Raw genomic sequence first — 27247 nt, 5'->3', positions numbered from 1 at the left:
GGAGAGTTTCAGCAGGAGGAGGGGCAGAGGCAGAGAAATCATCAAGCAGACTCCCCACCGAGCAGGACTGGAGAACTCAGGGCTTAACCCCAGGACCTCGAGACCACAACCAGAGCCGAAATCAAGAGCCAGATGCTCAACCAACTGAGCCACCCGGGCGCCCCACAACAGAATCTCTCACAGAGCATTTTATGGAATCCGCGTTGTCAACTTTTCGTTTATGGATCGGGCTTTGGTAATACATCTAAGACATCTCTGCCTAACATAGGCCATGGATGTTCTCCTGGAACATTATAGTTCTGGGATTTACATTTAGTTCTATGATCCATTTTGAGTTAATTTTTGCATAATGTGCAAGGTACATATTGAGGCCCCTCACCCCCTTTTTTTGCAGATGGATGTTCTAGCACCATGTGTTGAAAATGCTATCCCTTCTCCACTGAACTGCCTCCACATCTCTGTGAAAAACCAACTGACCACATGCTGTGTGGGCCTGCTTCTGGACTGTTTTGTTCCCAAGAGCTGTGTGTCTATCCTTTCGCTAATCCCACACTGTCCTGACTACTGCAGCTTTAAATCAGAGAGTGCCAGTACTCCAATTCTGCTTTTCTCTTTCAAAATTGTTTTGGCTACTGTATTTGCTTTGAATTTCCGTGTAAGTTTTAGAATTAGCCTGTTAATTTCTACAAAAACTCCTGCTTTGATTTTGACTGGAATTACACCGACACTGCAGATCAGTTTGGGGAGAACTGATATCCTAACAACACTGATTTTTCTAATCCACAAACACAGCAGCTCTCTCCATTTATTTAGATAGTCTTTGAGTTCATCAATATTGAGCGTTTTCGGCATTAAATCCTGCACACGTTTTGTAAACAGATGTATGTCCAAGTGTTTTCTTTTCTCTGTGCTATAGTTAACGGTATATCATAAAAATTCCAAATTCCAGTTGTTTGTTGCTATTATAAAGAAATACAACTAATTTCTTATGGGGTGCCTGGGTGGCACAGCGGTTAAGCGTCTGCCTTCGGCGCAGGGCGTGATCCCGGCGTTACGGGATCGAGCCCCACATCAGGCTCCTCCGCTATGAGCCTGCTTCTTCCTCTCCCACTCCCCCTGCTTGTGTTCCCTCTCTCGCTGGCTGTCTCTCTCTCTGTCGAATAAATAAATAAAATCTTTAAAAAAAAAAAAAAGAAATACAACTAATTTCTGAATACTGACCTTATTATATCTTGCAATTTTGCTAAATCTACTTGGTAGTTCTAGGAATTTTTTTATATATTCTTTAGGATTTTCTGTGCAGACAATCAATCCTGACCTCTGCAAACAGATTCAGTGTTCTATCTTCCTCTCCTGCCTTACTGCGCTGACTGGGACCTCCCCGCATGAGGCTGACTGGGACTGGCAATGGCGAAGATCCTTGCCATGTTTCTTGATTTTAGGGGTATCATTTTAGTCTCTGATCATTAAGAATACTGTCAGCCACGGATTTTTTAAAAAGGGGGCCTTATCAGTTTCTAAGATTCCGTCCACTACTAATTTACTAAGAGGTTTTTATCATAAAGGAATGTACTGAAATGACCAGATGGTTTTTCTCCTTTAATCTGTTACATGAGTTATACTGATTGACTTTTTTACCGAGACTTTATTTCTATAGAGCAGTTTTAAGTTCATAGCAAAGTAGAGGGGAAGGAACAGAGACTGCCCCCACATGTGCACAGCCTCCCCCATTACCAACACACCCACCGCACACCCAGAGTGGTTTATCCATTTCAATCACTGAACCCACAATGACACAACATAATTACCCAAAGTCTACAGTTTACCATCATGGTTCGTTCTCGGTGCTCTGCATTCCAGGGATTTACCCAAATCTATAATGACACGTATCTATCATTATGGTATCATACTACTTTCACTGCCCTAGAAGTCCTCTGTGCTCTGTCTATTCATCTCCCCACTGCCAACCCCTGATCTTTTCATGGTCTGCACAGTTCTGCCTTTTCCTGAACGTCACACGGTTGGAATCATGTAGTCTGTAGCCTCTGCACTGGCCTCTTTAAAGCTCTTAGTGATATACATTTAAGGTTCTTTCATGTCTTCTGAAGGCGTGACAGCTCATTCTTTTTCGCACTGAGGAATATTTGTTTGGATATACCACGGTTTATTTATCTACTCACCTACTGAGGGACATCTTGGTTGCTTCCAAGTTTTCACAAGTGTGGATAAAACTGCCATAAACATCCATGTGCAGGTTTTTGTGTGAACATCAGTTTTCAACTCCTTTCAGTGAATACCAAGGAGCTGGATTATGTTTAGTTTTGTGAAAACTGTCTTCTACAGGGGCCGTACCATTTTGTGTTCCCACCAGGCGCAAATATGAGTTCCTGTTCATCTGCATTTTCACCTGCATTTGCTGTTGTCAATGTTCTGGACTTTGGTCATTCTCACGGGTTGATCTGTGAAGGATGAATGAGCCCTGCATTCCCAAGATACACCATAGTTGGTCATGATATATTATCTTTTTAATATGTTGCTGGATTTAATTTGCTAATACTTTCTTGAGGAATTCTACAACTAAGCTCTTGTGGAATCTTGTTAGTTTTCTTTCCTGTAATATTTTGGTCTGGTTTCAAAGTAATGATGGCTTCATAAAGCGAGCTGGAAAATGGCCTCTCTTCCATATTCCTGTAGAGTTCTTAGATCTTTGGTGGAATTCACCAATGAAGCTAATCTGTGCCGACAGTTTTCTTTGTTGGAAGCTTTTAAACAGGAATTAAATTTCTTCGATAGGTCGAAGTCTGTTTCTGCTAGCTATTACTTTCTAGAGTGGGCTTTGGCAGTACTACTCCTTTAAGGAAGCTACCATCTCCTCTAAACCACTGAAACTGTCTACCAAGTTGTTTACAGTACTCTCTTATTATTCTTTTAATGTCTGTAGGAATGCAGTTATGTCCCCGCTTTCATTCCTATAATGTGTATCTTTTCTACATTAAGTTAATCTGGCTAGATTTTAGGTCTCACTGATTTTCTGTACTATTTTTTCCTTCTCAATCTCTTTGATTTCTGCTCTTATCTTTATTATTTCCTTCCCTCTGCTCACTTTGGGTTTCATCTGCTCTTCCTTTACTAGTTTAAGGTGGGAGGTTAGATCGTGGATCCAAAACTTTGTCTTCCTTTCTTCTTCTTCTTTTTTTTGGTCTTCCTTTTGTAATTAATATAAACATTTAATGCTAGAACTTTTCCTCTACTACTTTCACTACATTCCACAAATCCTGACATTCCCTGTTTCCATTATTAGTTAGTTCAAAATATGTTCTCACTTCTCTTGTCATTTCCTCTTTGACCCTGGGGTTATTTAAGTGTGTTGCTTCATTCCCAAATATCCAGGGATATTCCAGCAATCTTTTTTATTGATTTCTAGTTTAAACCCATAATGGTCTGAATAAACACTGTGTATGATTAAACTATTTTAATTCACAACGGTTTGTTTGATGGCTCAGAATCTGGTCTATCCTGATAAAAGTTCCATGCGCATCTGAAAAGACTGTGCACCGTGATGTGGCCAGGGGACGGCTCTGCAAGTGTCACTCATGTCAGCCAGGCTGCCACTGCTGTTCCGGTCTTCCATACTCTCACTGGGTTTCTCTCGAGATGCTATGTTGATTTCTACTAGAACCATTTCCAACTGACAGAAAAATTGCAAAGGTGGTACAGAGCATGCCCACCTAACCCATACCCAGTTTCTCATTATTAGTACCTTACACTAGTACAATGCATATTCCAATTAATAAACCCACGTTGATGCATAAAATCCACATGTTAGTCAGATTTCCTTAGTTTTTACCTGAAGTCCTTCCTTCATTTTGGAACCCCACCCAAGACATCACATTGTATTTAACTGTCATGGCTGCTCAGCCTCCTCTTGGCTGTGACAGTTACTCAGACTTCACTGGTTAGGTAGGTACTGTGCAGAATGTCCCTTAACTGAAATTTCTCTTGTGTTTTCCTCATGACCGCAGGGTCTCGGAGAGGTGTTAACACCACACAGGTAAGATGTCATTTTCACTACACCACGACAAGAGTGCAAACTGTCAACACAACTCATCGTTGCCTATTCGCTTTGATTATCAGGCTGAGGAAGTGTCTGTCAGAGTCACCGTCAAGTTGCTCTTTTTGTTATCTTTCCATACAGAACTCTTTGGAAGGAAGTCATGGTGTGTGTTCTACAATGAAAAGTGCGCAGTTATGTTCTTCCTCCTTGAGGAGGGAGCATCTACACGAACTGTCTGAAGTTCCTCCGCAGGGAAGATTTGTCTCTTCTCCGTTTACTTGTATCAGTGTGAGCTAATGACTATTTTGTACTTGGGTTCTAAGACAACACAGCTTTAGTTTATTGTACAAATTATTACGCTGTTGTTGCTGATTGTGTGAATCTGCTTTGGCCAATGAAAGCTCTTTCAGCTGGCTCCTGTGTTCCTCTGACATAACCCCTGCCACTTACACTGTGGGGTTTTCTAGGGTTTTTAGTACTTCCTTATTTTTGTACTACACGATGCTCTAGGCTCCTCTTGCCCCTCGTCGTAAAACTGACCATTTCTCTGAGAATCCCTGGTTCCTTTCCCTGGAGAATGGTGTGAAAAACCAAGATCTGGGAACTCATCCTTGTTCCCAGTGGCATGTCATTACTTCTAGACCCTTGTAGCCCACAAAGCAAGTCTTTTTGGTTTAACTCTTCATGGCTCAGTGTGGGTAATTTCTGATGTCCTGTACTAATTCTTTTCTTGAGTCGGTCCAAGTTCACCAATAAGCCCATAGGCATTCTTCATTTATGCTGTGGTTTTTAGTTCTAGGATTTCCATATGATCTTCCACCTCTCTGCTCAAATTCCCCACCTGTTCACATATTGTCCATTTTCCCCACAATCTTTTAACATGTTAATTAGAGTTACTTTAAATTCCCTGTCGGACAGTTCCAACATTTTTAAATCTAGTTCTATAGACTACTCAGGCTCGTGAGTTTTTTGGGATTCTTTTTATCTTGTTTGTGTTGCAATTTTTGGTTGAAAGGTGGACAAGTTGTGTAGGAGTAGAAATCGATGTAAGCATTATTTCTGGAAAGAACATATCTCTTTTTCTCTAGACCTTTAACGTGGGGTTTAAATCAATCTAAGGTCAGCAGCTGAACTAGGTTTGCTAGGACTGACTTCCCTCAGTGTGTTACAGACTTCAAATGCATCTCAAGTTACTTTGTATTTATAGTTAGGGCTGGTTTGCCAAGTTTTTCTCTACGTCACTCTTTAGCTTACTCTTAGCTCAAGTTCTTCCCTTTAAGCTTGCTCCTGTACCTGACAAAGTCTCCTCCCACACTAGCCTGTCCTGTATCAGCTGACTGCTGTTGTTACTGGAGGCCTGGCGGAATGGGAGCAGCGGGAGAAATGCTATTGTTTTGGTTCAGCCTGTCTCAGGCAGCTGAAGGGTCCCTAGGTCTCACTGACCCTGCTTCAGTGGAAGAGGATCTCTAATAGTTGGTGCGTGCCCAGAACATGTCCCTGCCTCTCCCATGGGCTACAGGATTTTTTCTGGTCCCTTCTCCCCACTGCAAATGGTCTTCACCTGTGTCTTTATGACTACGGGATTTCCTTAGTGGCCTAAGAGCTCCGTTCAGCAGGCACTAGGGGAAGGATTATGGTGGGGATTCGTGCATTTTCCCCAAAGGCTGCTGCTGTGTTTCCTGAGGCCCATTCTGCAAGGGAGGCTTTCTCTGGCCTCTCGGCCTGCCCCGCCACAGCCATTTCCCTGAGAAGAGCCTGCAGGTGTGCGCGAATTCCCCTGGCATCTACAGCTCTCAGGTTTCTTTGCCGTCCTTGTCCCCTAGGGAGCTCTGGGAATTACCTAGCCTACTACTGGTCTGCATTTATGGAAAACGTATCTGAACTCTTAATTTTACCAAGATGAAAAATGAAACTATGAAAGTACCCCAGGTCCTTGGTGTAAGGTAAGAGCTAATATATACTAACCTACCCCTTCTCCTTATTTCTTGAGTTTTATTAAAATAATCTAAAATGTATTGTTTTTTCCAACATGTGGCTTATTCAATTATTCATTCTGAACATTTAACCTTCACATTCATATTAATAATAATTTTCAAACCCTATCCATTTCATTTATCATCACTTTTATGAATATTATTCCTTTAAGTTCTTTAACTTATTTCTGTTTGGTTTTGGTCAAGTCCATCTTCAGGTACTTCACGCTGGGAACAAAAGCCTGATGGAACGCTGTGGTCGCAGAGTCAGGGGAAGGCCTGCTCTGCCCTCACGCATCCTAGCAGTCAGCAGCAGTGCGCCAGGGGCACGGTCCTGCCCTCTGCTTTCCGCCTTTATTTCGCTTCACATATGAGATGCCTGGCAATCTGATTTGCTTTGTGGTTGACCCATTTTCTCCTATCCAGACACTTTTAGGATTTGTCCTTTCTTCTTGGGATTCATAAAGCTCATCAGGAAAAGGCTAAAATCTGAGCGCTGCCCTCCCTTTTAAATTTAATCTTGCTTAGCATCTGATCACTTTCTGATCTGAAGACAAGTTCCTTCTGGTCAGAAATTTCCTTCTATTGTTTCTCTTTTTGTTCTATCTTCTCTGCTCTAGATTATATAATTATGTGTTTTCTTTCTTCCATTTGAAAAGATGTACCTTTTTTCTCAGATTTATTCCTTTCTCAAGTCAGGGTAGTTGATACAAGCCTCACAGCACCATTTCAGGTGCTTTCAAACCATCTGAAGAGATGGTGCAACTGTCGTGAAGCCTGAGAAGCAAGAGGACAGTCCTGCACCACTTGATTAATACCTTAAAAGTCACTGGTTACATTCTTTAAAATAGAATTTGCAGGAGAAGACACAGACAAAGTCAAAATTGCAGACACAATCCCCAAATTACAAGAGCTTTGAAGCAGTGCTGCCAAACTGCCCTTCCATTACCACTAACCAAAGACTCAACAAACCGGGAATAGAGATTAGGAATTTGGGAAGTGGAATGACTGTGTTCACTACTTTGCTAGAAACCAAAATGACATCACTGAAAGTACATCCAGAAACCCCGGAGGGCTGATATTTTCATATGCTGACAGCAGCCTCCTCTGTCCTCTTCATGCCCTCTCGTTTACTGGAGAAATCTAACAGTGAGTGAGAAAATACAAACTCTAATCTCTAAACCACATACTCCTGGAGTGCTCACATATACATACCTCTTTAAATCCTCATGCTCCAGGGAACAGTCAGAAAATTCTGACAATTAGTAAGTGAATTAGCACTGGACATGAACTGTAAAGAGTAACATGATAAACATCACCTGGCTGGGCCAGGGCACATACATGGGAAAAGCAGACCACACTTCTGATTCTGAAACACCTGACACAAATCTGTCCTTAAAGGCCGTAAGCCACCTGCCCACCCATTTTAAAATAGCCTCACGAACTGCAGCACCCTCACATGTGAAATCCCCGAAGAACCAAACTGAAGCCTCAAGTTAGTATGTGTAGAAAAGAATCATAAGACAGAAAGCATCCTTGAACTGCCACTTGCAGGAGAGAGAGCTGCCCACTGACCAGGAGGAACACCTACTTTCAATTTCATAATTGAGAAATACGCTTCTCTTGTGTTACATGTTTTGTTTCTGACACCACTTGTTATAGCTACCTTCTCATGCTACTTCAAATAACCAAACACTGCCAGTAAACAGCGCTCACCAAACACTATCTTAACTGTATCCCTATATCCCACGCTCACAGGAAACTAACTCAGAGTTCATATGACGGAGAAAGACTCAGCACCTGCAATTCAAGGGCATGAGATTGTAGCATATCAACCAACAACTCTTAGTTTCTAGAAAATCTAAAAGCAAAACAAAATGGCTCAGCATTTGTAAGACAAATGGAAAGCTTACGTGGGCCGCCGTGTCTCAAGTAAAGTCAGCAGTATCTGGATTGCACTGACTATGGCTGATTCATTTTTCTCCTTGTGGAAAATATTTGATAGAAGCTGCTCTATAATTTCTTGCCTAGGGAAACAAATAAATAGTCAAGTCCTAATTTTAACATCAATTAACAGTAACGTCAGAGAAGAAGAGCATGGCACCAGTAAGGCAAGTACTCTACAAGAGCTCAACCTCACTTGGGCATATCTGTTTCACTTAATATTTAATTTTTAATACATTTATTAAACTAGACAAGTGATCCTGCTTATTCTAAAATCGAACTCTCCCTCATGTGTTCTCCTACTCCCGCCCTCCTTTCTGGAGAATCACCTGGGCCCTGCTTGCCTTTGCCAATCTTGTAGAGCCAACAAGTATTTCAAGACTGGAAGTCACCTTCCACTCAGACCAGGGTGCTGGTGGTGGTGGCTGTGGGTGGTAAGAAGATTTGGAACTCTTCAAAAGGGGGGAATTTTTCAAAAAAGGCTAATTAGAACCCACAAATGTCTTCCCACAAAGGCATTAGTGTATAATTAAGATCTAAAACACATAAAAGACAAGATCAATTGTTTCGTTTTACCCTATAATTAAAATTTGGTAAATCAAAATAATATGGTAGCAATGAAGTGGATTTGCCTGAACTATTGCCCAAAATGTATTTTCTATAGGCTCTTCCCATTACACACTCAAGGCCATGATGAATGTAAAACACAAGGGTAACTTATTAGGTAAATTTATATGGACATTCTCAAGGAAGATCTGTTTCCTAGAATCTCAGTAATTTTCAGCAGCCAAGTGAATGAAAAACTGGAACCTCCCTTACAATGGGACATACAGCTGGGCCGTCCCTGTTGCTCACCCAGTGGAGATGCCAGTCATCCCGAGGTACAGCTGTGCTCACTGCATCCCAACACCAGTCCCCTTACCAGGCTAAGGCAGCAAGTAGGAGAGATCTCTTTTTATTTGGGCGAAGCAAATAAAACTGGTATCTAACCTAACTTCAGAGGACCCCCACCCCCTTGATGGAAGGAGCTTTTAAGTACTCCCAGACCAGCACTAAAATGGTGAGAACTTTACCCAGAACAGCACTATAAAAGTCACTCAACACACAGCAGTCTATAGAATAAATACTAGGTTTGGGATCGGGCTCTAGAAAACAGACAGCTTTTTCACAGTAAATATATATATTTTTCAAAGACCAGCCTCATGCCCCATACAGGACTATGAACACAGCATCCAACTGTAGCTGTCCACCTCCTCATTCAAGGGTCGTGTTCTTACCTATCAGAGAGCGCAGTTTCACAAATGCCAACGCCTGCGGGAGCGGCTAGCAAAGAGGCCCTCGCTAGCTCACGGTTTCATCAGCTGACTAGATCTACGAAAGCAGCCTACTCATCAACAAAAACGATACGACAAGCAGCAAAAATGTGATGGTCAAGATGTAACATAATAGCTGAACCATGAGTCTTATCTGAACACACAAATATCACCCAATACAGACGAAATCATAAACTGAGGGACTAAGCTATTCAAATAGGATAAAATGAATGCCTTCGTATTCCTTAAATAAGGCATTTATTTACATGAGAGAGAAAACAGATTTACTCTCACATTTAACAAAACCGGAGTTCTAGGATGAGCATGAGTAAACTCCCCATGGGAGTTGTTCTGGGCATGTAACCCTCCAGGGACTTTAATCCAGGCCTTTGAGACAATGGCGCACTTCTGTTTTGATTCTGCTTTCTATATGGGCAGTCAGAGGGAAGCTAACTGGCTTGACTGGGATCAAACCCCAATTCACGCTAAGCTCCTCTGTATCAAAAATTAAAAGCTGCACAGTCCAACCTTCTCTAACACAACTGGTTTTAAAGGAATTTTTAAACTTCAGAATTCCTGAGTCACTAAATTGCATATACTCAATTTAAGCCCTGATGGCTTCCCAAGCTACTCACCATCTAACACTTCCGTCCACTTTCTCAGAGACCCTCTGGCATCCCTACCCATCTTTATCATTCCCTCTAACCTGAGCTCATTTTAAACTCTTCCTTCCATGCTGCACTACACATATCTCTGTGTTTATATAACCCCAACTGAGGGCTGTCAGGCAATATAAAGAGCTGGGTAATCTGTATACTACGTCTTGCCAGTAGATTGGCCTAATAATACAATATTGCTATACTATTCATTGTTTATCAAATATAAACAGATATTATACATTAATACCTAATAATATATCAACCATATACAAATGCTGTTATGATTAGTAAGTTTACCAAGCCCGTAGAAGCCTTTGGTCACTGTGTATTTCCTTAATCAACAGATACTAAAAGAACCATCATAACGTGGGAGCATATCTGATTATACTAAAAGGGGCTGGTTCTCATTCTCAAGAGTGCAGGAGGCTGTGGTAGAGTAAGTCTTCCCACTGCTAACTGCAGTGAAGATTTAACTCAGTGACATCATCAGACCCCTGACTCATCAGGTCCATGAATTTGAAGAAATCTACTCCAACTTCTATTTAATGACGCCAATCCTGAGCACGCAGCTGCATGATTCCATTTACAGCTGCCCGATCCAGGACTAAAGACACAGTCTGCCTGTAACAGCTAGTGCCCACACAGACTCCACATCGGAGAGGGCTCCGGTGGCACTGACACTCGGTGCTCACTGCTGACCAGTCCGGCATCCGGGGGGAACCTGCTGTCCCAGACGGCCACTGTACTCAAACCGTAACGAGTCTGAACTGACCTGTCCTAAGTGTAAAATACACACCGGCTTTTCAAAACTGCATACAAAGAATATAGACTACCTCAGTAATTTTTTTTAAATGAGCACATGTTCAAATATTTTGTATCAATTAAATAAAATACATTGTTAAAATTAATTTCACCTATTTTTTACTTGAATGTGTCTACTAGACCATCTGAAATGACATGTGACTTTTATTTCTATTGGACAGCACAGCGCTGTCATGAACCATATGAGATTGTTGGTATTCAACATTTTTTTAACTTACTCAAATGGCAATTTTACATGGTTCAACCTAACACTACTATAATTACCAGCATTTGAATGTGGAATGTCTTATATTTACAAAAAGAGTACATATGCTATAATGCCAAGAATAACGGAAATGGGGAAGGAAAATGACATTTTACTTAGAAGCTGATAATTTAAGTTTTGCCACTTCAGAGAATTAGTCAACTCCCTTCCTGGGAAAATACAACTCTACTTCTCGGATGACAAAGTTTAAAAATGATACCACGTCTCTTAATTTGTTCCTTGTTCATCTAACACGTGCCAGGTAAATAATACACAAAATGTTTTCTTTTAATACAAGGGCCTTCCAGGCAGTTAAGCCAAAAGAAGCCAAGTGAGCATCAGTATCTAGAAGGACCGGAAGAGGACTGACAAAGTCATTAGCCGGGACAAGAGCGGTGGCAGCGAGCTGAAGCAGGGCTACCATTCACACTGAACAGTGCTCACTGTATGTNNNNTCTTTCCATTTCCTTGTCCAAAGTGGGGAAATGCCTGATTGTTCTTTACTAAAAACACTTCCAGCTGTGTAGCTGCAGGTCAAATGTAGGCCCGTGCTCAGTGGCAAATATTCTTTCAGAAAATGTGTAAATCTAGGAAAGCTAGTACCCATGAGTTGGCTGTTCATAAATTTCAAAACAGCACACCATCCTCAAACTATTTTCCACCCAAACATGAGATGGCTGCTCCCAAGGAATTGTCTAAAAATAAGGGCAGAGCAGTACAAAGACAAAAAACATACAAGACTTGTAACCCTTCAAATCAGGTCTGGTCAGGTTGCCCCAGTCAGCTGCAAAGGTATAGTGAACCCCAAGGAGAGCTTCTGGTAAAAATCCTTGACTACAATGGGTCAAGTCAGTCTGTGTAGCAGACGATTCTTCACCAAAGACCTGCAGAGAAGTTGACTGCTGTCATATGAGGGCTTTATGGAATTCTAGTTCCAGCTTTTGGAAAAGTTCGAAATCTACATATAAATGTCATTTCTTTACATTCTTACCCTCCAGGTAAGGTCGCCACTTGGCATCACAAATGGCTGAGATCAGATAAGCCAGTTCTCCTACCTTCTCCCCGACCTAGGGTTTTTTGCAGGGTCTTTTGCAGGGTCGTGACTCCCACAGATGGAACACTTACCAACCACTCACACTGGTAACACATTAAACAGCATCAATTAAAAAAAAAAAAAAAAAAAAGAACAAGAACAGAGTTTTAAACATACTTTTCTAGAGTGGCAAGCAGGGGATCTGGTTCTGTACTGTTCTGAATTTGTAACATCTGGTCTCTGCTCAGGCGAACAATTTCACAAAGTGACTGTGAAGCATTTGAATGCCGCTAAAGGAAAAAAGTACAATTTTAACTATAAAACACGTCAAATGTCAAATTTATAACAAAACGTTAGCGAGGAAATTGCTTAAGAAATACAAATGAACACTGGCCGTGAGAAGCTGCAGTGAGTAAAAAGTCAAGGTGAGAAGAAGTAACGTAGACACAAGAGTATGACTCTGCCAGGCTAATGAGCTTCAGGCACCAATACCGCACAGTACAGATCACTATGTGTAGGGACATGGGATCAAAGTTCTAGCAAGGAAAAATTTCTACAACTGAGAACTTGGAAAAAATACACCCCCCAAATACAGCTGACCTTTGAAACATGGGTTCGAACCGCATAAGTCCACTTACACGTGAATTTTCTCAATATGGTATACTTATTTAAATGTATTTTCTCTTATGATTTTCTTAATAACATTTTCTTTTCTCTGGCTTGCTTTATTGTAAGAATATGGTAAGTAATACATATACAAAATATGTGTTAACTGGTGCTTTGCCTTATTGGTAAGGCTTATAGCTAATAGCAGGCTATTAACAGTTAACGGAGTCAAAAGTTTTACATGGGTTTTCAATTTCATAGGGGGTTGGCACCCCTAACCCCTATGTTGTTCAAAGGTCAACTGTATATATTTTTATCAGCATAGAAGCTGATAAATCGGCTTTTAAATCAGCACTGATTAAAAAAAAAAAGACAAATATAGCTTTCTGGAATATACCAATGGGTAAGAAATATTACATCTTCTCCCAGTGTACAGTGTGTTTACCTTACATGAAAGGTCTAAAATCTCAGCACCCAAATGCATTACGTTCTGTGGCACGCGGCACAGCCCACAGACGGAGCAGTTACGTGTCCAGCACAGCTAGACAGTGATATTCCAGCACAGATAACTACATACACCAGAATATCAAAATCCATTGACTAGAATTAGGAACCTAACATTCTCTTAATAAATATAAACTGGTCACTATGATCTTAGCATAGAATTTATCACTTAATACAAAGCAGAAGTATCGAAAGGACTGTCCAGAGGCAAAATTAACTTTCTTGCAAATCAAGTAAAGAAGCTGCTAATCCTCCAAATGCTTTGTCCAAGAAAGAAAGAAAGAAAGAAAGAAAGAAAGAAAGAAAGAAAGAAAGAAAGAAAGAGAGAAAAAGGAAGAAGAGAAAGGAAGAAAGAAAGAAATAAGAGCTGCAGGTGTGGGCTTCTTTACCAGTTTCTCTGAGCCTTGCAGACAAGTATACTTTGCTGTTGAGCAATCAAGTGGTGTTTGAGAATGTGAAAACCTAGCGACAGGCAAGCCCCGTCCATGGACAGGTATTCCCCATGAACGGGACAGGCCACACTCCCGTCATCATTCTCCACGGCCCACACTGGCCACACTTGCATCACATGGGAACGTGCTCAGACCGTCCAACTCCCCTGGCCATAGGAGGTGTTATCAGCCCAACCAGACTGCAGGCTCCCACTAAGCAGGGCTTCTCCCACTCCAGCACCCGATACTGGCACACACTGGGATGTGTTCTGAATGTTAACAGGAACAATAGCGTAGGGGAGCACCAGGTGCACTGTCCCAAAGGGAAAATGGGGAATCAACAGAACCTTGAGTGATTAACTTTTTTTGGTGGGGGGAGCCTGTTTTAGATAAATTCCAGGTATCAAAAGTTTTTGAACACACCCGAGGGACTAAATCAAGCTTTTTGAGTGAGAATAAACTCTGGTTACACACCTCTCCCTTTGTGCTATTCGTCCATGGTCTCACTCTTCAATCTAACTGGCAATCTAAGGCACACCAGAAGGTCCCCTGACCTCCCCATGACATACCCCGCGCATCTGCTTTAAATCACCTCCTTCCCAGAGAGCAGGTTGGGCTGCAGAGCTGTCATGTCCACAGGCAGAAATGGCTAAACACGGGCAATCCCGTGGGGCTCAGGCGGCGACGGAAGGTGGCAACCAGAGGAGCAGCAGAGCTGCCAGCTTCCTCTACCAGGGCTAGTCCCGGAGACCCCACCCAGACAGGATCCCCCAGCACAGAGCTCAGTCTTCAAACTCCAGAGCAGCTTCAATTCTACATCCAAGTCAATCCCCAGCTCCTGGGACAAAGCCACGCCTGTCAGTGCCAGAGGCCAGGCCAAGAAGTATGAGTGCCAAGGGCCTAGCACTCTAGGGGTTCGACGGTGGCAAAGCTTCTGATGTGCTGCCTGGACAGCATAGCCAGAACAGAAAACACGAGGGCAGATGTGACCACACCATTTGGGCTAACGATGTGCATACAAGGAAAACGAAGCAGGACAGAGGAGGTCTGGAACAAAGGCAAGCAGACTCAGCACGAAATCCCAAGCTCCGAAAGTTGGTGCTAGAACCAGGGTCGGCTGTTTTCCACATTTCTGAAAATGTTCCAGGCATCAGCAAAATGTAATATTTGTTAAAGCCTTTAGTGCTTAGAAAATCATCAACTTTAAGAATGCCAGATTATGCCGGTCCTCTACCTTCATGTCTCGTACAATTATGCTCTATGCACAAATAAACACGGTTCCATTTTTGTTTTTTAAAAATCAAGTTTACAGTCACACAAGAGAACTTACATCTTCTTCTTGCGATGGATGAACTATTTCCACAAGTCTCTGGATAATTTGCTCCTCATTTAACCACTGTAAAACACATTGTAGAGGTAATCATAGCAATGCGTGGCTCTTGTTCAAGCCCCAATGAAGATTAACATACTTGGAAATATCCATCACATTTTAAGTAGAATGTTACAGGTTTCTCTGGACTTTGAACACTACAGGAAATTAAAAGTCCCCCAAGGAAAATGCCAGTGAATATATTATTTAAACAGTAGCCAACACTACCAACTATGCCCAAAATTACAATTCCCACATACAAATATTCTAACCTCAGCTTCTTAGCCACAGGGTGATTCTCAGACACTAAGCACTAAAAGGGCCTGTATTTTGTTTGGGGTGTGTGTGTGTGTGTGTGTGTGTGTGTGTGTGTAATTTATACATTTTCTATTAGACAGTATTCACCCTAAGACAGCATCAGAGGGTCGCCTGGGTAGCTCAGTCAGTTAAGAGTCCAGATTATGGCTCTGGTCAGGATCTCAGGGTCAGGCTTCACCCTCAGAGGACAGTGGGCTTGAGATCCTCTCTCTCCCTCTGCCCCCCCCCCAAAATAAATAAATAAATAAATAAATAAATCTTTAAAAAAAAAAAAAGGCTTCAGAAAGACTGAGAAAAATAGAATTTAGTATCAAGCCTGTGGGTTAAAACATAGATGACCTTTTAGATTCCAAAACCAGTTAAGAGCCACAGGAAACAGGGGCAGGGCACCACAGCAGGAGAGTTTACCTGCCCTGTCCCGAGTTAGTACAGAACTAGTATCCTGTCCAGGACAACCCTTTCTCACCTATATATGCAGTACTGCTGGGAATGAAAACAGGAAGAGGAGAAGAATAAAGGAGAATAAATTAAATATCAGCTAGTAGAATGTTAGGAACAGAAGCAACATAATAAACAAGGCACTTACAACCAAGAAAGGACACAAAAACAAAAACAACCTCAAAACAAAAGCCAAAGGTTAAAGGGAAATTGGGGGAAGGGGGGAGGCACGGGGCTGGGTGGCAAGAAATCAAACACAATTTGCTAGGGCACAGCTGCCTGCTCCTTAAAGAGAAAGGTGCCCAAGAGAAACACAAGAGGGCACAAAGCTAGAGGTTCAACTTTACATTTCAAGATCAGTTTTTAAATGGGGACATGAATCACCCTCCTGGGGATCTCGAAAATGCAGATTTTGATTTAGTAGGGCAGAGGTGAGAGGAGGATCCTGACCACAAGGGAGAGGAAGGAAACTTTGAGGGCTATTTTCATAGCCCCACACTCCTACTGCCTCCACAGCCATTAATAAGCATTTACTCCCCCATGGCGGGCACACAAATCAAAGTTTCTAACTACCTTTCCCCCAACCTAAGCCTTTATTAACTGCCTATCACCACAACCCTCCAGAAGCACATCTATTCCTTTAGAAATGGCCCTAAAATTCAACCCAGAAGTGACCAAAGGAATTCTAAGAAACTATGCTTAGTAATTTCCCCCTAGAACAATCCAAATATAAAGGTGACCCCTCCCCTCGCCCTCAACAACTCTCCTGGAATCCTCAACATCTTCTGGGAAAAGATATTCACAAAAACACACCTAAAAGGAACCAGCACCCCAATTTAGGGTCCCTTCCCACAGGTAACTCCAGGACATTCACTAGGTACCCTCAGCTGGTGTCCTCACAATGACAACAGTTCTCAGGAGACTTCTGTCTGGTTCTACAGACCCAGCCCTAACCCCAAGCCCCGGGCACGCCTGCTCACCTCAGCACAACATGCCTTTCCTGGAACACCACCTGACAGACCCTCCTGCCTCTCCTCTGGCTGTTCAAGGCTTTAATTAAAATCAGCATTTCCAATAAAACTAATTTCAGAGAAATGAGTAAGTGCTAGGGTTCGAGGGTGCGTATTACGGATGGAATGGGTTGGGGAAGGTTCTGGAAGAAGGCAGTGAAGAGAACGAGAGAGGAGGAGACAAAAGATTAAGAAGCAGCAGCAAAGATAAGAGCCCGTGAGAAACCTCATCTTCCAGTTACTCACACTCTCCCTCTTCCTACCCAAATTCCACTTACGACAGCTCTTCAAGAGGCGCACGCATCCTAAAATAACCACCTACCAAAATTTAAAAATGTGTCCTTTTGGAAATAAACCCCATTCCCTTTCTTCTCCTATGATCTTAACTACCCACAAGAGGAATGTTACCCTGAAGGCTGATTTCCCGGAAACACCCGCACCCATCCTCGCAGCCGTGACCCTGTGGTGTGGTCACGCTCTCAAGAGCGACGCCACATGGCATCCTCAGAGATCTGTAACTCCCAATCTTCTGCTCTTACCACCAGACATGCTTTAAACACATGTTCAACCCATTCTCACTGCCCCACTCCCACTGAAAATCAAACCAGCAAAGGGCAAAGAACCCCTCACAAAGAAACATCCCAGGAACCTCTGGATGTGTACATCTCGAAAACTAATCCTGGGGGGAACATGAGAACCTACCTTGGAACCACGTTCCTTCCCCACCCTGCCCTCCCCCCACCCCGCCAGTTTCCCAGACAACCTCCCCCTCCCTACCCTCTGGAATCCCTCCCAGCACCGAGCAGCCCCGTCGGCTCCTGGACCACTCCCCACCCTGCGGCAGGAGTCCTAATTCTACTCACGTTCAGCACGTCTTGCCTGGGCTGCGGAGGCTCAATGCACGTCAGGAGCCTGAGCAACAGATCCATGATGGCCGAAGTTCCTATGTGCTTTATTATAAGGTCTACAAAATCACGTTTCTTCTTTAAGAAATCCACAATCTAGAGGAGAACAGACCAAAACTGAAAGACACATAACTGGGGAACTATCAACTTTAGAATGTATTCCACCCTGACCCCTCAAACTGGCCCCTCTCAAATCCCACCACCATCTGAAGTGGAGGAATGGCAAATGCTGAGGTAGTAATCAGATGTAAAAGCGGAAAGCCCGCTAATTGTTAAGTATGCAAAAAACCCCTTAGGAAAAAACTCCCAAATTATCACACATTTCCTCATATAAATATACCATAATAGAATCTTATATTTCTGTTGACTTTTATTATTAATTTTCAAAGAATAAGGATAATTTAATACCCTATAAAGAGCACGAGAATATACCATTACACAGTTTATGGACATAAAGCAAGTCCATCAGACTGCACTAATATGCAGAATAAACATTCAAAATCCTAATTAGTCCCTAGAAAGTAAGAAAAAAACTTCGAAACATCAAGTATTTTTAAGCGAGTCTAAGTGGCTAACTCACCCGTTACAGCAACACCACACATGGGTCTGATGTCAGCTGTTCCCCTGACTAGATTAACACAAGGAGGGGGAGTGTGGAAGAGACGGGCAGCTACACAGAAGGGACACGAGAAGTCACAACTGTCACCTGGGTCTCTCTGTGCCAGAAGAGGGAGCACATTCTGTCCTGCACACCCATGTGGGCCTTCTGTCCAGAGGCACCAAGTGTCTCTTCAAAAGTCCCAGAAGCAGCGAGGCCAGCGTGGCTGCAGCTAAGTCTCACCAAAATCTCTCAGAAGCCCTCGAGGTGGGGCTGCCCCGCTCAGCGCTCTGGACAAGGAACCAAGGCGCAGACCAGGTCAGTCTCTTGCTAGAGCCAAACTGTGGCTGCCCTGAGGTTTGAACTTAGGTCTGTATGCCACAAAAGCCACAAATCCTGCCATCATCCCACGTGTAGAAGTCTATGAGCCAGAGATGACAAAAGTGCTTCAAGCTATCCGGTACAAACGAGCAGCAACTCTCACAGACTGCTCCTCTCAACAGGGAGGTTAAACATCGCAATATAAAGCTTCAAGAAGTTAGACGCAAATCATCCACTCACAACTGAATCACACGGTAGTTTTTAAAAGCACAGCAAAGGAGAAAAGAGGAAAAAGTCCGACATGACCAATATACCGCATGATTCAGTGGCGAAAGCATCGGCTCAGGAGCCCAAAGGCACAACCTCCAGCCAGTGCTGTGGACAGCACAGCAAGGACAGCAAGATGCCCTCTATGGAGGATGACACCACTGAGACACTAACCCTCCCAACACTGTGAAGCCACCCGGCAGCTGGATGTCCTGGCCCGGGGACAGATGAACGACTGGGGCGGGCCAGCCAGGCCGGGCCTCCAGTTCCCTCGTTACCCGCAGCTGCGTGCACGCTAACATCTCGTGGGATGGGAAACCTTCATTTACACTCTCAATTCTCAAACGGAGAGAGAGGTGCCAGGTTTGATCTTTTCCTAGAGCTAGAAGAGCGAGGGTGACTGAATCTTCTCATTCTCATTCCAAGAGTCCTAAGCCAAGAAGCACAAGGAGCCGCAGTGACCAGGCCCCTTTCTCGGCACTTCATTGCAGATGCCATCACCTGTGCACAGACAGGTCTGACCCCGAAGGCCAGCGCACACACTCAGAGTCCCAGCAAGCTTCAAGCATTCTCGCTCTATATAAAGGTATGGAGAGAACCGGAGCCCCTGAATTTGGGCTCCCCTAGCATGAAGTGAAGAGAAAAAGCATGATGAAGGTGGCCGGCCTGTGTCAGTAACAGCTACAACCATCTGAAAGGACCAGGACCTCAGGCTGATCGGACAGTGTGCACTTTGCCAGAATGCTCAGCAATACTGTTATTTTTCACCAGAAGGCAGAAGAGGGAAAGACAGCCTGCCTGTATTACAATAATCATGATTTGGGGATTACTATCTAAGAAAAAAGAACCTCAATTCCAATACATTTAGGAGAATAATCCTGCCTAATTAAGAACATGAAAGAACAATCTTGTCTTTCTACAATAAAGCCATGCATCCAGTTTGCCTTGGCAAAGGACAGACATACTGGGCCTAAAATAGTTCCATCCCTCCATGTCTGCTGATGGCAAGGACGGGTCACGGAGCCTGTGTTCCAGCAGAGAGGAGGCCAGGCTCGGCCGATCAGACCAGCTACAGCCCTGGCATCACACCCTTGCTCGCTGCGCTCTGGCGTCTGTTTGCACGTGAGCATCGGAGGCTCTCGTTGGTCCTTGGGTGCCTGTTTCCAGAAGTGGATCACAATCTCCTGGTAAGCACATCCTTCTTCACACCAGTATCCACTACAGCAGTGACTCTCAAATTTTAGTACACGTCAGAGTCATTTAGAAGACTTACTAAAAATCCCAGATCTCTGGGCCCCACCCTCAGAGTGTCTGATTCACTACGTGTGAGGTGCGGCTTACAAACTTGCCTTTCTAACAAGTTCTCAGGTGGTACTCATGCTGCTGGTCAAGAAACCATACTTTGAGAACCACTACACATATAGTAGATCCTTGGAAAATCAATTTCCCAAGTGTTTCTGAGTTGTTTAGGAACAAAACAGATGTGAGGGGCGAGGGGAGGAAGGGCAGGAGGAGAGGGAGGGGACAGTTCATGCCACAACAGTAAAGTAGGATTTTCTGCCCTGAACTACTGGATAGGAACGGAGTCTAAACAGAGACGTCTCGAGGCACCTGGATGGCTCAGTCAGTTAAAGTGTCTGACTTTGGCTCAGGTCATGATCTCAGGGACGTGGGATTGAGCCCCACTTGGGCTCCATGCTCAGTGGGGAGTCTGCTTCTCCCTCTGCCCCTCCCCCACCTCATGCTCACGCTCTCTCTCAAATAAATAAAACCTTATAAAATAATAATAAAAAAATAAACAGAGACATCTCAAGCTTAACACTAAGTTTTTGAGTGGAATCAAAACAGAAAATAATCACCATTTGTATGAACTAGTCATCAATTACATTTATGGAAAAGCTTTTTGATTTAAAGCCTCATTTGTGTTGTGCTCATCATTAGGGGAAAGAAAAAAAAAAAACAACTGTCGCTTCACCAGAGTCACTACAACTCCACTCACACCTTCAACCCTCAGTATGAGCCATGGTGCTACCTTCGCAAATGGACACCCCACGTTCTCATGCTTGTAACTATTTGTCAAAAGAGGAAACCGAAGTATACTACAGAGCTGAGCTGTGAGGCACTTCGAAAAGAATATGTCAAGTGAGAACGTGGTCATGAACGTGTAAGTCAGGGTTAAGTCCGTATACTTAAAACACACTCGTCTACAGAACCAGTCTGGACTGAAGGCACACTCAGAACACAATTACTGGGGGATCATCTCAGGGGGATGATCAGCCCTCATACTTACCTTCTGGAAAACGATATTTACCTGTTCTGGTTTTCTGCTGATAAGAATACTGAGCACCTTGCTGAAGAAACTGGCAAGTAGTGGGTTCAAGGGGGAGTCGTTTAGGAGGAAGCTATATAACCTCATGAGCAAGGACTCGTCTTCCCCCAGCCTATCGTTCATCTGGGAGACATCAGAAGTGAGCAACTCACAAGATATATTTGGGTACCTAGAAGAACAGGACACTTGTATCATCATCTGTGTTAACAGTTTCATTACAGAAAGTAAAACACAAATCAGAAAGGCTTCCTAAAATTTTGTGAAAAATAACAAAATCATCTCTGGGAATTAGAAAGTTATTTCAATCCATTCTGCTCAACCTCTAGATTAAAGTGAATATTCTAAAAATTACTGTATCTAAAAATTACTTCTACAGCAAGCGTGAACAGGATACACTTTCCCCAACAAAACTCGAGCGCACCTAGAGCTCGGGAGCCCGGGGAGGCCGCGCTGCAGGGCAGGGTGTGGGCTGACTCCAGCCACAGCCATCCGCAGCCCGCTCGAGCAGGAAGGCAGCAGAGCTTGCAGGACAACCGTGGGGGATGCTGGTTTCCAGGAAACTGCACTACACTCGGCACCTGGTAAGTCCTCAAGACACATTCAGGTTCCAAGACTAGCCACCTCTATTTTCACATAGGCTGCAACTGGTACTAAAAAACTGTTTGGGGGGGCTTATCAAGTGTTCAGTCCACACTACACCTTAAGAGAATCAATGTTCTAACACAGGGAAGTAGAGAACAAGACACCAGCCTGAGTCACCCTAATGGGAAAGCTGTGTACAAAACACAAGCTCTCCACGCCAGCCTTCCCAGGTCTTCCAGGGATCAGCCCACTGTCAGGTCTCACTGCTGTGGGACACAGACCTCTTCCAGAGACCCCACAGCCCTGGAAATAGCTATACCCCTAAAGCATGTTTGCCTTTGACCCCCAGAGCACTCTCTCTCTCTCTCTGAAAACCAGAGAGCTAATCCATTTTCTCCACTCACTCCTTTTACCACAATTTCTCTTCTGTTTTCAACAGCAACAAATGCAGACTCCAAGGCCGGCCCACACGACACTCTCCGCCACCAAGTTGACTTCTCTGCTCTGTACGCCCCCCTGTCAAGCAGCCAGGATCCAAGACCAACTGGAGTGGCCGTCTGGAGTGGCAAGTCAAAGGCTGGCTGGACAGGGAGGTGACAAAACAGCCACAAGTTGCTGTCTGACAGGAGAGGCAAGGATTGTACTCCAGAGCACATACGACACCCCTCGAGGCATCCGAGACAAGCAAAGGCAGCCCGCTGTGAGGCCCCTGGCTCGAGAGGCCACCGGCCACAAACCAGAAGGCTGCAGCCCCCTGAGAGGGTCTGCTGTGAGGTCGGAAGATGGAACAGTATGAGAAATGTCCCCAAGTGAACCTTAGAAGGGAGGAAGAGAATGGGAAAGAAAACAGAACTGGCAGGTGTGTGGGCATGAAGAGCAAATTATCAAATAGCTGTCTTCTTCTGTGGCTCAAATTAAAGTCTTTCTTTCTTACTTTATGGAACATGTGGGCTCAAAGATGCCGTAATATAGTCGCCATTATGTCAGGGGCAGGATAATGCAGTGGTTGCAGGTGCGGCTTCTGAACTCACACCACTTAGGTTCAGACTCTGTCTCGACCACTTATGAGCTGCGTGACCTTGGACAAGTTACTTAACCTCCCTGGGCCTCAGTTTCCAAGTCTGCAATATTAAGACAAGAGCCTTTACCTCACGGGGAAGGATAACACAAAATACTAAGAATAAATGAAAGCTAGCTACTTTTATTCCTCTTTATTTTCTACTTTATAAAACTTCCAAAATGCTGCTGTGGGGGGTTGGGGGGCACATTGTCTCAACTGCCCCAATTTGAAACTATTGGCAAATAAAGCACCGGTAAACCAAATGCATAGGGTGTATTCTCCAAATTCTGACATACAAGGTCCAGAACAGGGCATGGGCATTTACAACATCTTTTTCATGAAACTTTCGGGTATTTTTCCACAGTGACTGAGACATTTGATCTAGATAAAGAAGCACAAATATGGAGACTGGGCACTATACATAAGGCTCCAAGTCCTGGTTCTAGACGGGCTGGGGCTCCTCTCTCTCTCCTCAACATTAAACAAGCTTTTAAAACACCCAAAGACCCCCTCCATTTCTCACTGAGGCAAGGCCTCTCCCCCTCCCCCACTGCATGCTCTGACCTCAATTCCTTTGTAGTGAGAACACAGAAGCTATGAGAATTGCACCCCAACCTGCATCTGGGAGCCTTCCTCCTCCCTGTCTGCAGAGCCAGCTGCTCTTAAAGCCGCCCTCCACCTGACCTTTTGCTCAGACGGCCTCCCACCTACACAGGCACAACACATCCCTGGATGGCCCACTCCCTCTGTCTGTCATTTCCCTCCGTACTGCATGGCTCTCACCAGCATACAAACGTCCCACTATTTCTCCCACCAGGGATAAAAACACCACCACACCTCTCCTGACTCCCATCTGCCTGCAGCATCCACTTTCTCTGCTGCTTTTCCGGGAGACTCTTGAAAGAGCCGTCTCTGCTTTGTTGCCAGTTCTTCCTCAAAGGCATTCCAGCCAGGCTTTCACCTCCACCACTCCAGAGAACCTACACTGATGGGGCCAAGGGCTCTGCTGCAAACGCCAATGGTCACATGGCCTGTCAAGAGCAGCATCTCTCCTTCCCTTGGCTTTCAGGGTGGCAGCCCCTCTGTAGGAAGCTTGACCCAACCAACAACATCTTAGCTTTAGGATTTATTATACTACTTAAGGACCTATTCTCAAAGTTCTGTTAGTTCAAATTTCTGCTAAATTATTTAGAACTGAGGTATTTGTCATTAAGATTAAAAAGGTTAGTGCAAAATGACAAACGTTTAATACCTTGTATATGATCACTGACTTATAACAGCGATGAGTTCAATCCACGTGTGTTAACTAATATGAAGTTATGAGATTCACAAAATACAGCAATCACTCTACCACCCAGACTCTATAAATACTAGTCTAAATTTTCTGAGATGACCACAGGTCAACCTTAACTCCAAAAAGCTTTCAGATCCCATCTGAAATATCCCTCTGCATATTCAGCTGTATCCTGTATCTTACGCACAGCTGGGGGCTCCATCCCGGCCAGAACTGCAGCAGAGAACTCATCTGCCCAACGGAAGGCATGCTTCCTCAAAATGGTGCCATCCAGAAGGCTATGTGTCCAGGGAGGCACACCTGCTCTCGCATCCTCAGAGTTAGCACAAAAAAAGCGCCGACCAAGGCAATACTACAAAGGCCATGACTACTTTTTGGTAAAATAAGCACCTTCCCTAAGGTGTGCTGTGCCTATTCTTCCCAGCTAAAGAGGTATTAGCTTCATTCAGCCGGCGAGGAAACCAAACCCAGAAGGGTAAGCCCTTCGGCTCATGTTCTGTAAGAGGGGAGTGTGACACCCCTCTTCAGGTGGGCCGGATGCAAAGCCCGCAGCACACCTGCTCCTACCAGGATGAGCCCCACGACAAGCCACACCCACACGTCCTGGTTCACTGGGAAGGGAATTCCAAAACAGCAAAGTGTCTGTCTTCTGGGAGACAGGAGTACGCTAGTCTTCCTGATGCAAAATTCCTTTCCTCTTCTTTTTTAGGGCATTGATTTGAGCGGAGGCTGTCGCTAATGCTAGCTGTCAATCTAATGGCCGGCAGAGAAAATAACCTCACCTCCTTGAAAGTCTAAACCACCAGTAACCTGAAAGCATTAATAAGTCTTATTTCTCTGACAGCAAAAATCTCCCCACAAAGAAATAAAAAGATATCTGAAAAGAAGAGACTGGGGGAGAAAGGGCAAAGAAGAATCTACCAAAAGCTTTAATTCTTCCTATTCCATTAAGTTTATTTAATGCATAATCAATGACCCTTTGTTCCTGAATCTGTTCTATTTTCTGGGGAGGAGGGAAAGAGTCAAATANTTCAATCAGAGTTGGAGATGGGAAGATAGTTCACCGAAACCTTAATACTCTACATGCACACGGAGTGCTCACAAAGGGTTTCCAAGCATGTGCAGTCCAAGTGTCCTAAGAGATGGTGAGGAAGCCCCCCCGCCCCCGGGGCACTACTACTCTGCTATGAGCAGAGGAAACTAGTGAGGACAGAAACCCGCTACAGTGATCCAAGGTGCTAGCTACTTAAATTTAGCTCCACTGATTCACCAAGACCCACTCCCTTATCTTAACAGAAGCCAGAATTTCTTGTACCAGTAACAGTATTCATAACCCAAGCTCTGGCTTAGATTTGCCATGTGATCTTGGGCAGTCACATAATCTCTATCTTCCTATTTGCAAAAAGAGAAAATACTTACTTGAATCGTCTTACTATTTTCAGAAACTTCATCACTGTTTACAAAGCACTTTGTCCCTCCACAAAGCCTTCTGACTGCAATTTAGAACGCTCATTTTAAAAACCCTGTGATTTCACTGGACTCGGTTCTAGAATGGATGAAATGCTCAACTGAGTCTGTCACTCTTGACCATCTTAACACTCTAAATGTTCTACAACAGCTCTGCGGAATTGCTGGACAAGAATAATATTCTACCCCACTTCACTTCAGTCCCACCCTAAAGAGAAGATTGAATTTTCTTACTTGTATCTGATCTTTTCATCCATGTCTTGAGGTGGTTCTTCTATAATGAATGAGACTAAATCTTCGAGACATTCTGCTTTTAACAGAAACTCTATAAGTTTGCGGTTCTGAGCTTTACATTCCTGTAAAACATCTTCCTCATCCATTAACTCCTTCAGTGTTACATCTTCTCTTTCTAGAAGTGTGTCTATGTGGGATGATGAATGAAGATCAAATTTCCAAAACATGCTGGTCTAAACAAAATGCAGAGAGTATTTCAAATAAAATTTCAACTTCACATATTAATTTTTCAAATTTCAGTTGAGTTTTACAATCTAAAATGCCAACTTGAGTCACATAAGTAAAATAAGTGTCTATTAAACCTATAAAATACTTTCTAAATAAGTAAAATCGGCAGGATTTTTCCTTCTCAGAAAATAGTTTTACTGACAATAAAAAATTTTGACTTAAAAAATGCTTAAAGAATGCTTAAACTTGGGATGATTTTAACCTACAAAATTAACCCATCCACACTTTTAAGAATTTAACGCTGGAAGGGGCGCCTGGGTGGCTCAGTCGGGTAAGTGTGTCCGACTCTTGATCTCACGGCCATGAGTTTGAGCCCTAATACTTAAAAAAAAAAAAAGGCAAAAAGCAAAAGACATTTAAAAAAAAAACCTAACACTGGGAAAGGAAGAAAGTAAACCCTTTCTTACAGTTGAAGAACACATTCTTACACAAAAGTAATGTCTTCAAGCCACAAATGACAAGCACTGTGACCTAAGTACCTAGTATTCTTCAGAATACTAAAGAATTAAACAAATCACCACCACACACTAGCACTTTTAGCCACTGAGAGCACTTTCACAGCTAAAAGTCTGAAAGTCATAAAATGATAAAATCTGTGCCATTCTTAATAAAGAAACTAAACAACTGGAACCTAGTTCTTGCTGAAATAGGGAAACCAACATCCTCATGTATCAGGAAAACCAATGGACACTAATAGGGCCACATACATACTCTTCCTTCCTCTTCCTCCCCCTTCCTCGACAGTGAGAATAGGAAGTTTGTTTTCCTCGAGTTACAGAGTTAAAGAGGGTCGTGAGTGGTTACAACCGGAAACAGGAAGCACAGGAGCCACTATGTCATCTACAGCTGTCATGACAAGACACTCTCAAATGCAACTTTTGAGCAACATATGACAAGATGATAGCATCAAACAAAAGTCCTGATTAGGGACAGGACTATTCACAAGTCATTCCTATCTGTCGTAGATGCTCACTGCAGAATTCCTGACAGAGGGTTTGGTAGGACACATTCTTACTTCATGTAACCCCCAAACCTAGAGATCAACTGCAGCTTTACTGTCCACCCAGTGCAGTGGCTCCTGTTACCATTATCACCAAATAACATGTTAAAATGCACATGTGCTCATGTAAAATCCTGTGTTGGAACAGCCTAGGCAGAAGGAAGGACGCTGCGAAGGTCATACT

The 27247-nt window shown here is 43.5% G+C and overlaps 1 protein-coding gene across 14 annotated transcripts in view; it reads right to left on the bottom strand.

Moving 5' to 3' along the window:
- Positions 1–27247, bottom strand: part of PPP6R3 (protein phosphatase 6 regulatory subunit 3) — a 137974-nt gene that overhangs the window by 47682 nt on the left and 63045 nt on the right. For 13 of the 14 annotated variants that reach the window (XM_040639561.1, XM_040639563.1, XM_040639565.1 and 10 more), the window contains 6 exons: positions 25776–26008; positions 21121–21307; positions 17582–17719; positions 14914–14979; positions 12220–12332; positions 7941–8054 (listed from right to left, as the gene is read on the bottom strand). In XM_040639561.1, the coding sequence (XP_040495495.1) occupies positions 7941–8054; positions 12220–12332; positions 14914–14979; positions 17582–17719; positions 21121–21307; positions 25776–26002 (845 nt within the window). In that variant the 5' untranslated portion in view covers positions 26003–26008. The remainder of the gene's footprint in view (positions 1–7940; positions 8055–12219; positions 12333–14913; positions 14980–17581; positions 17720–21120; positions 21308–25775; positions 26009–27247) is intronic. The other variant, XM_040639571.1, reaches the window with a different exon arrangement.

The sequence above is a fragment of the Ursus maritimus genome, unplaced genomic scaffold (genome assembly GCF_017311325.1).
Source record: "Ursus maritimus isolate PB19 unplaced genomic scaffold, ASM1731132v1 scaffold_23, whole genome shotgun sequence".
Lineage (NCBI taxonomy): Eukaryota > Metazoa > Chordata > Mammalia > Carnivora > Ursidae > Ursus > Ursus maritimus.
Note: the sequence above shows the minus strand (reverse complement) of the source record. Positions and strands in the feature narration are given on the sequence as shown.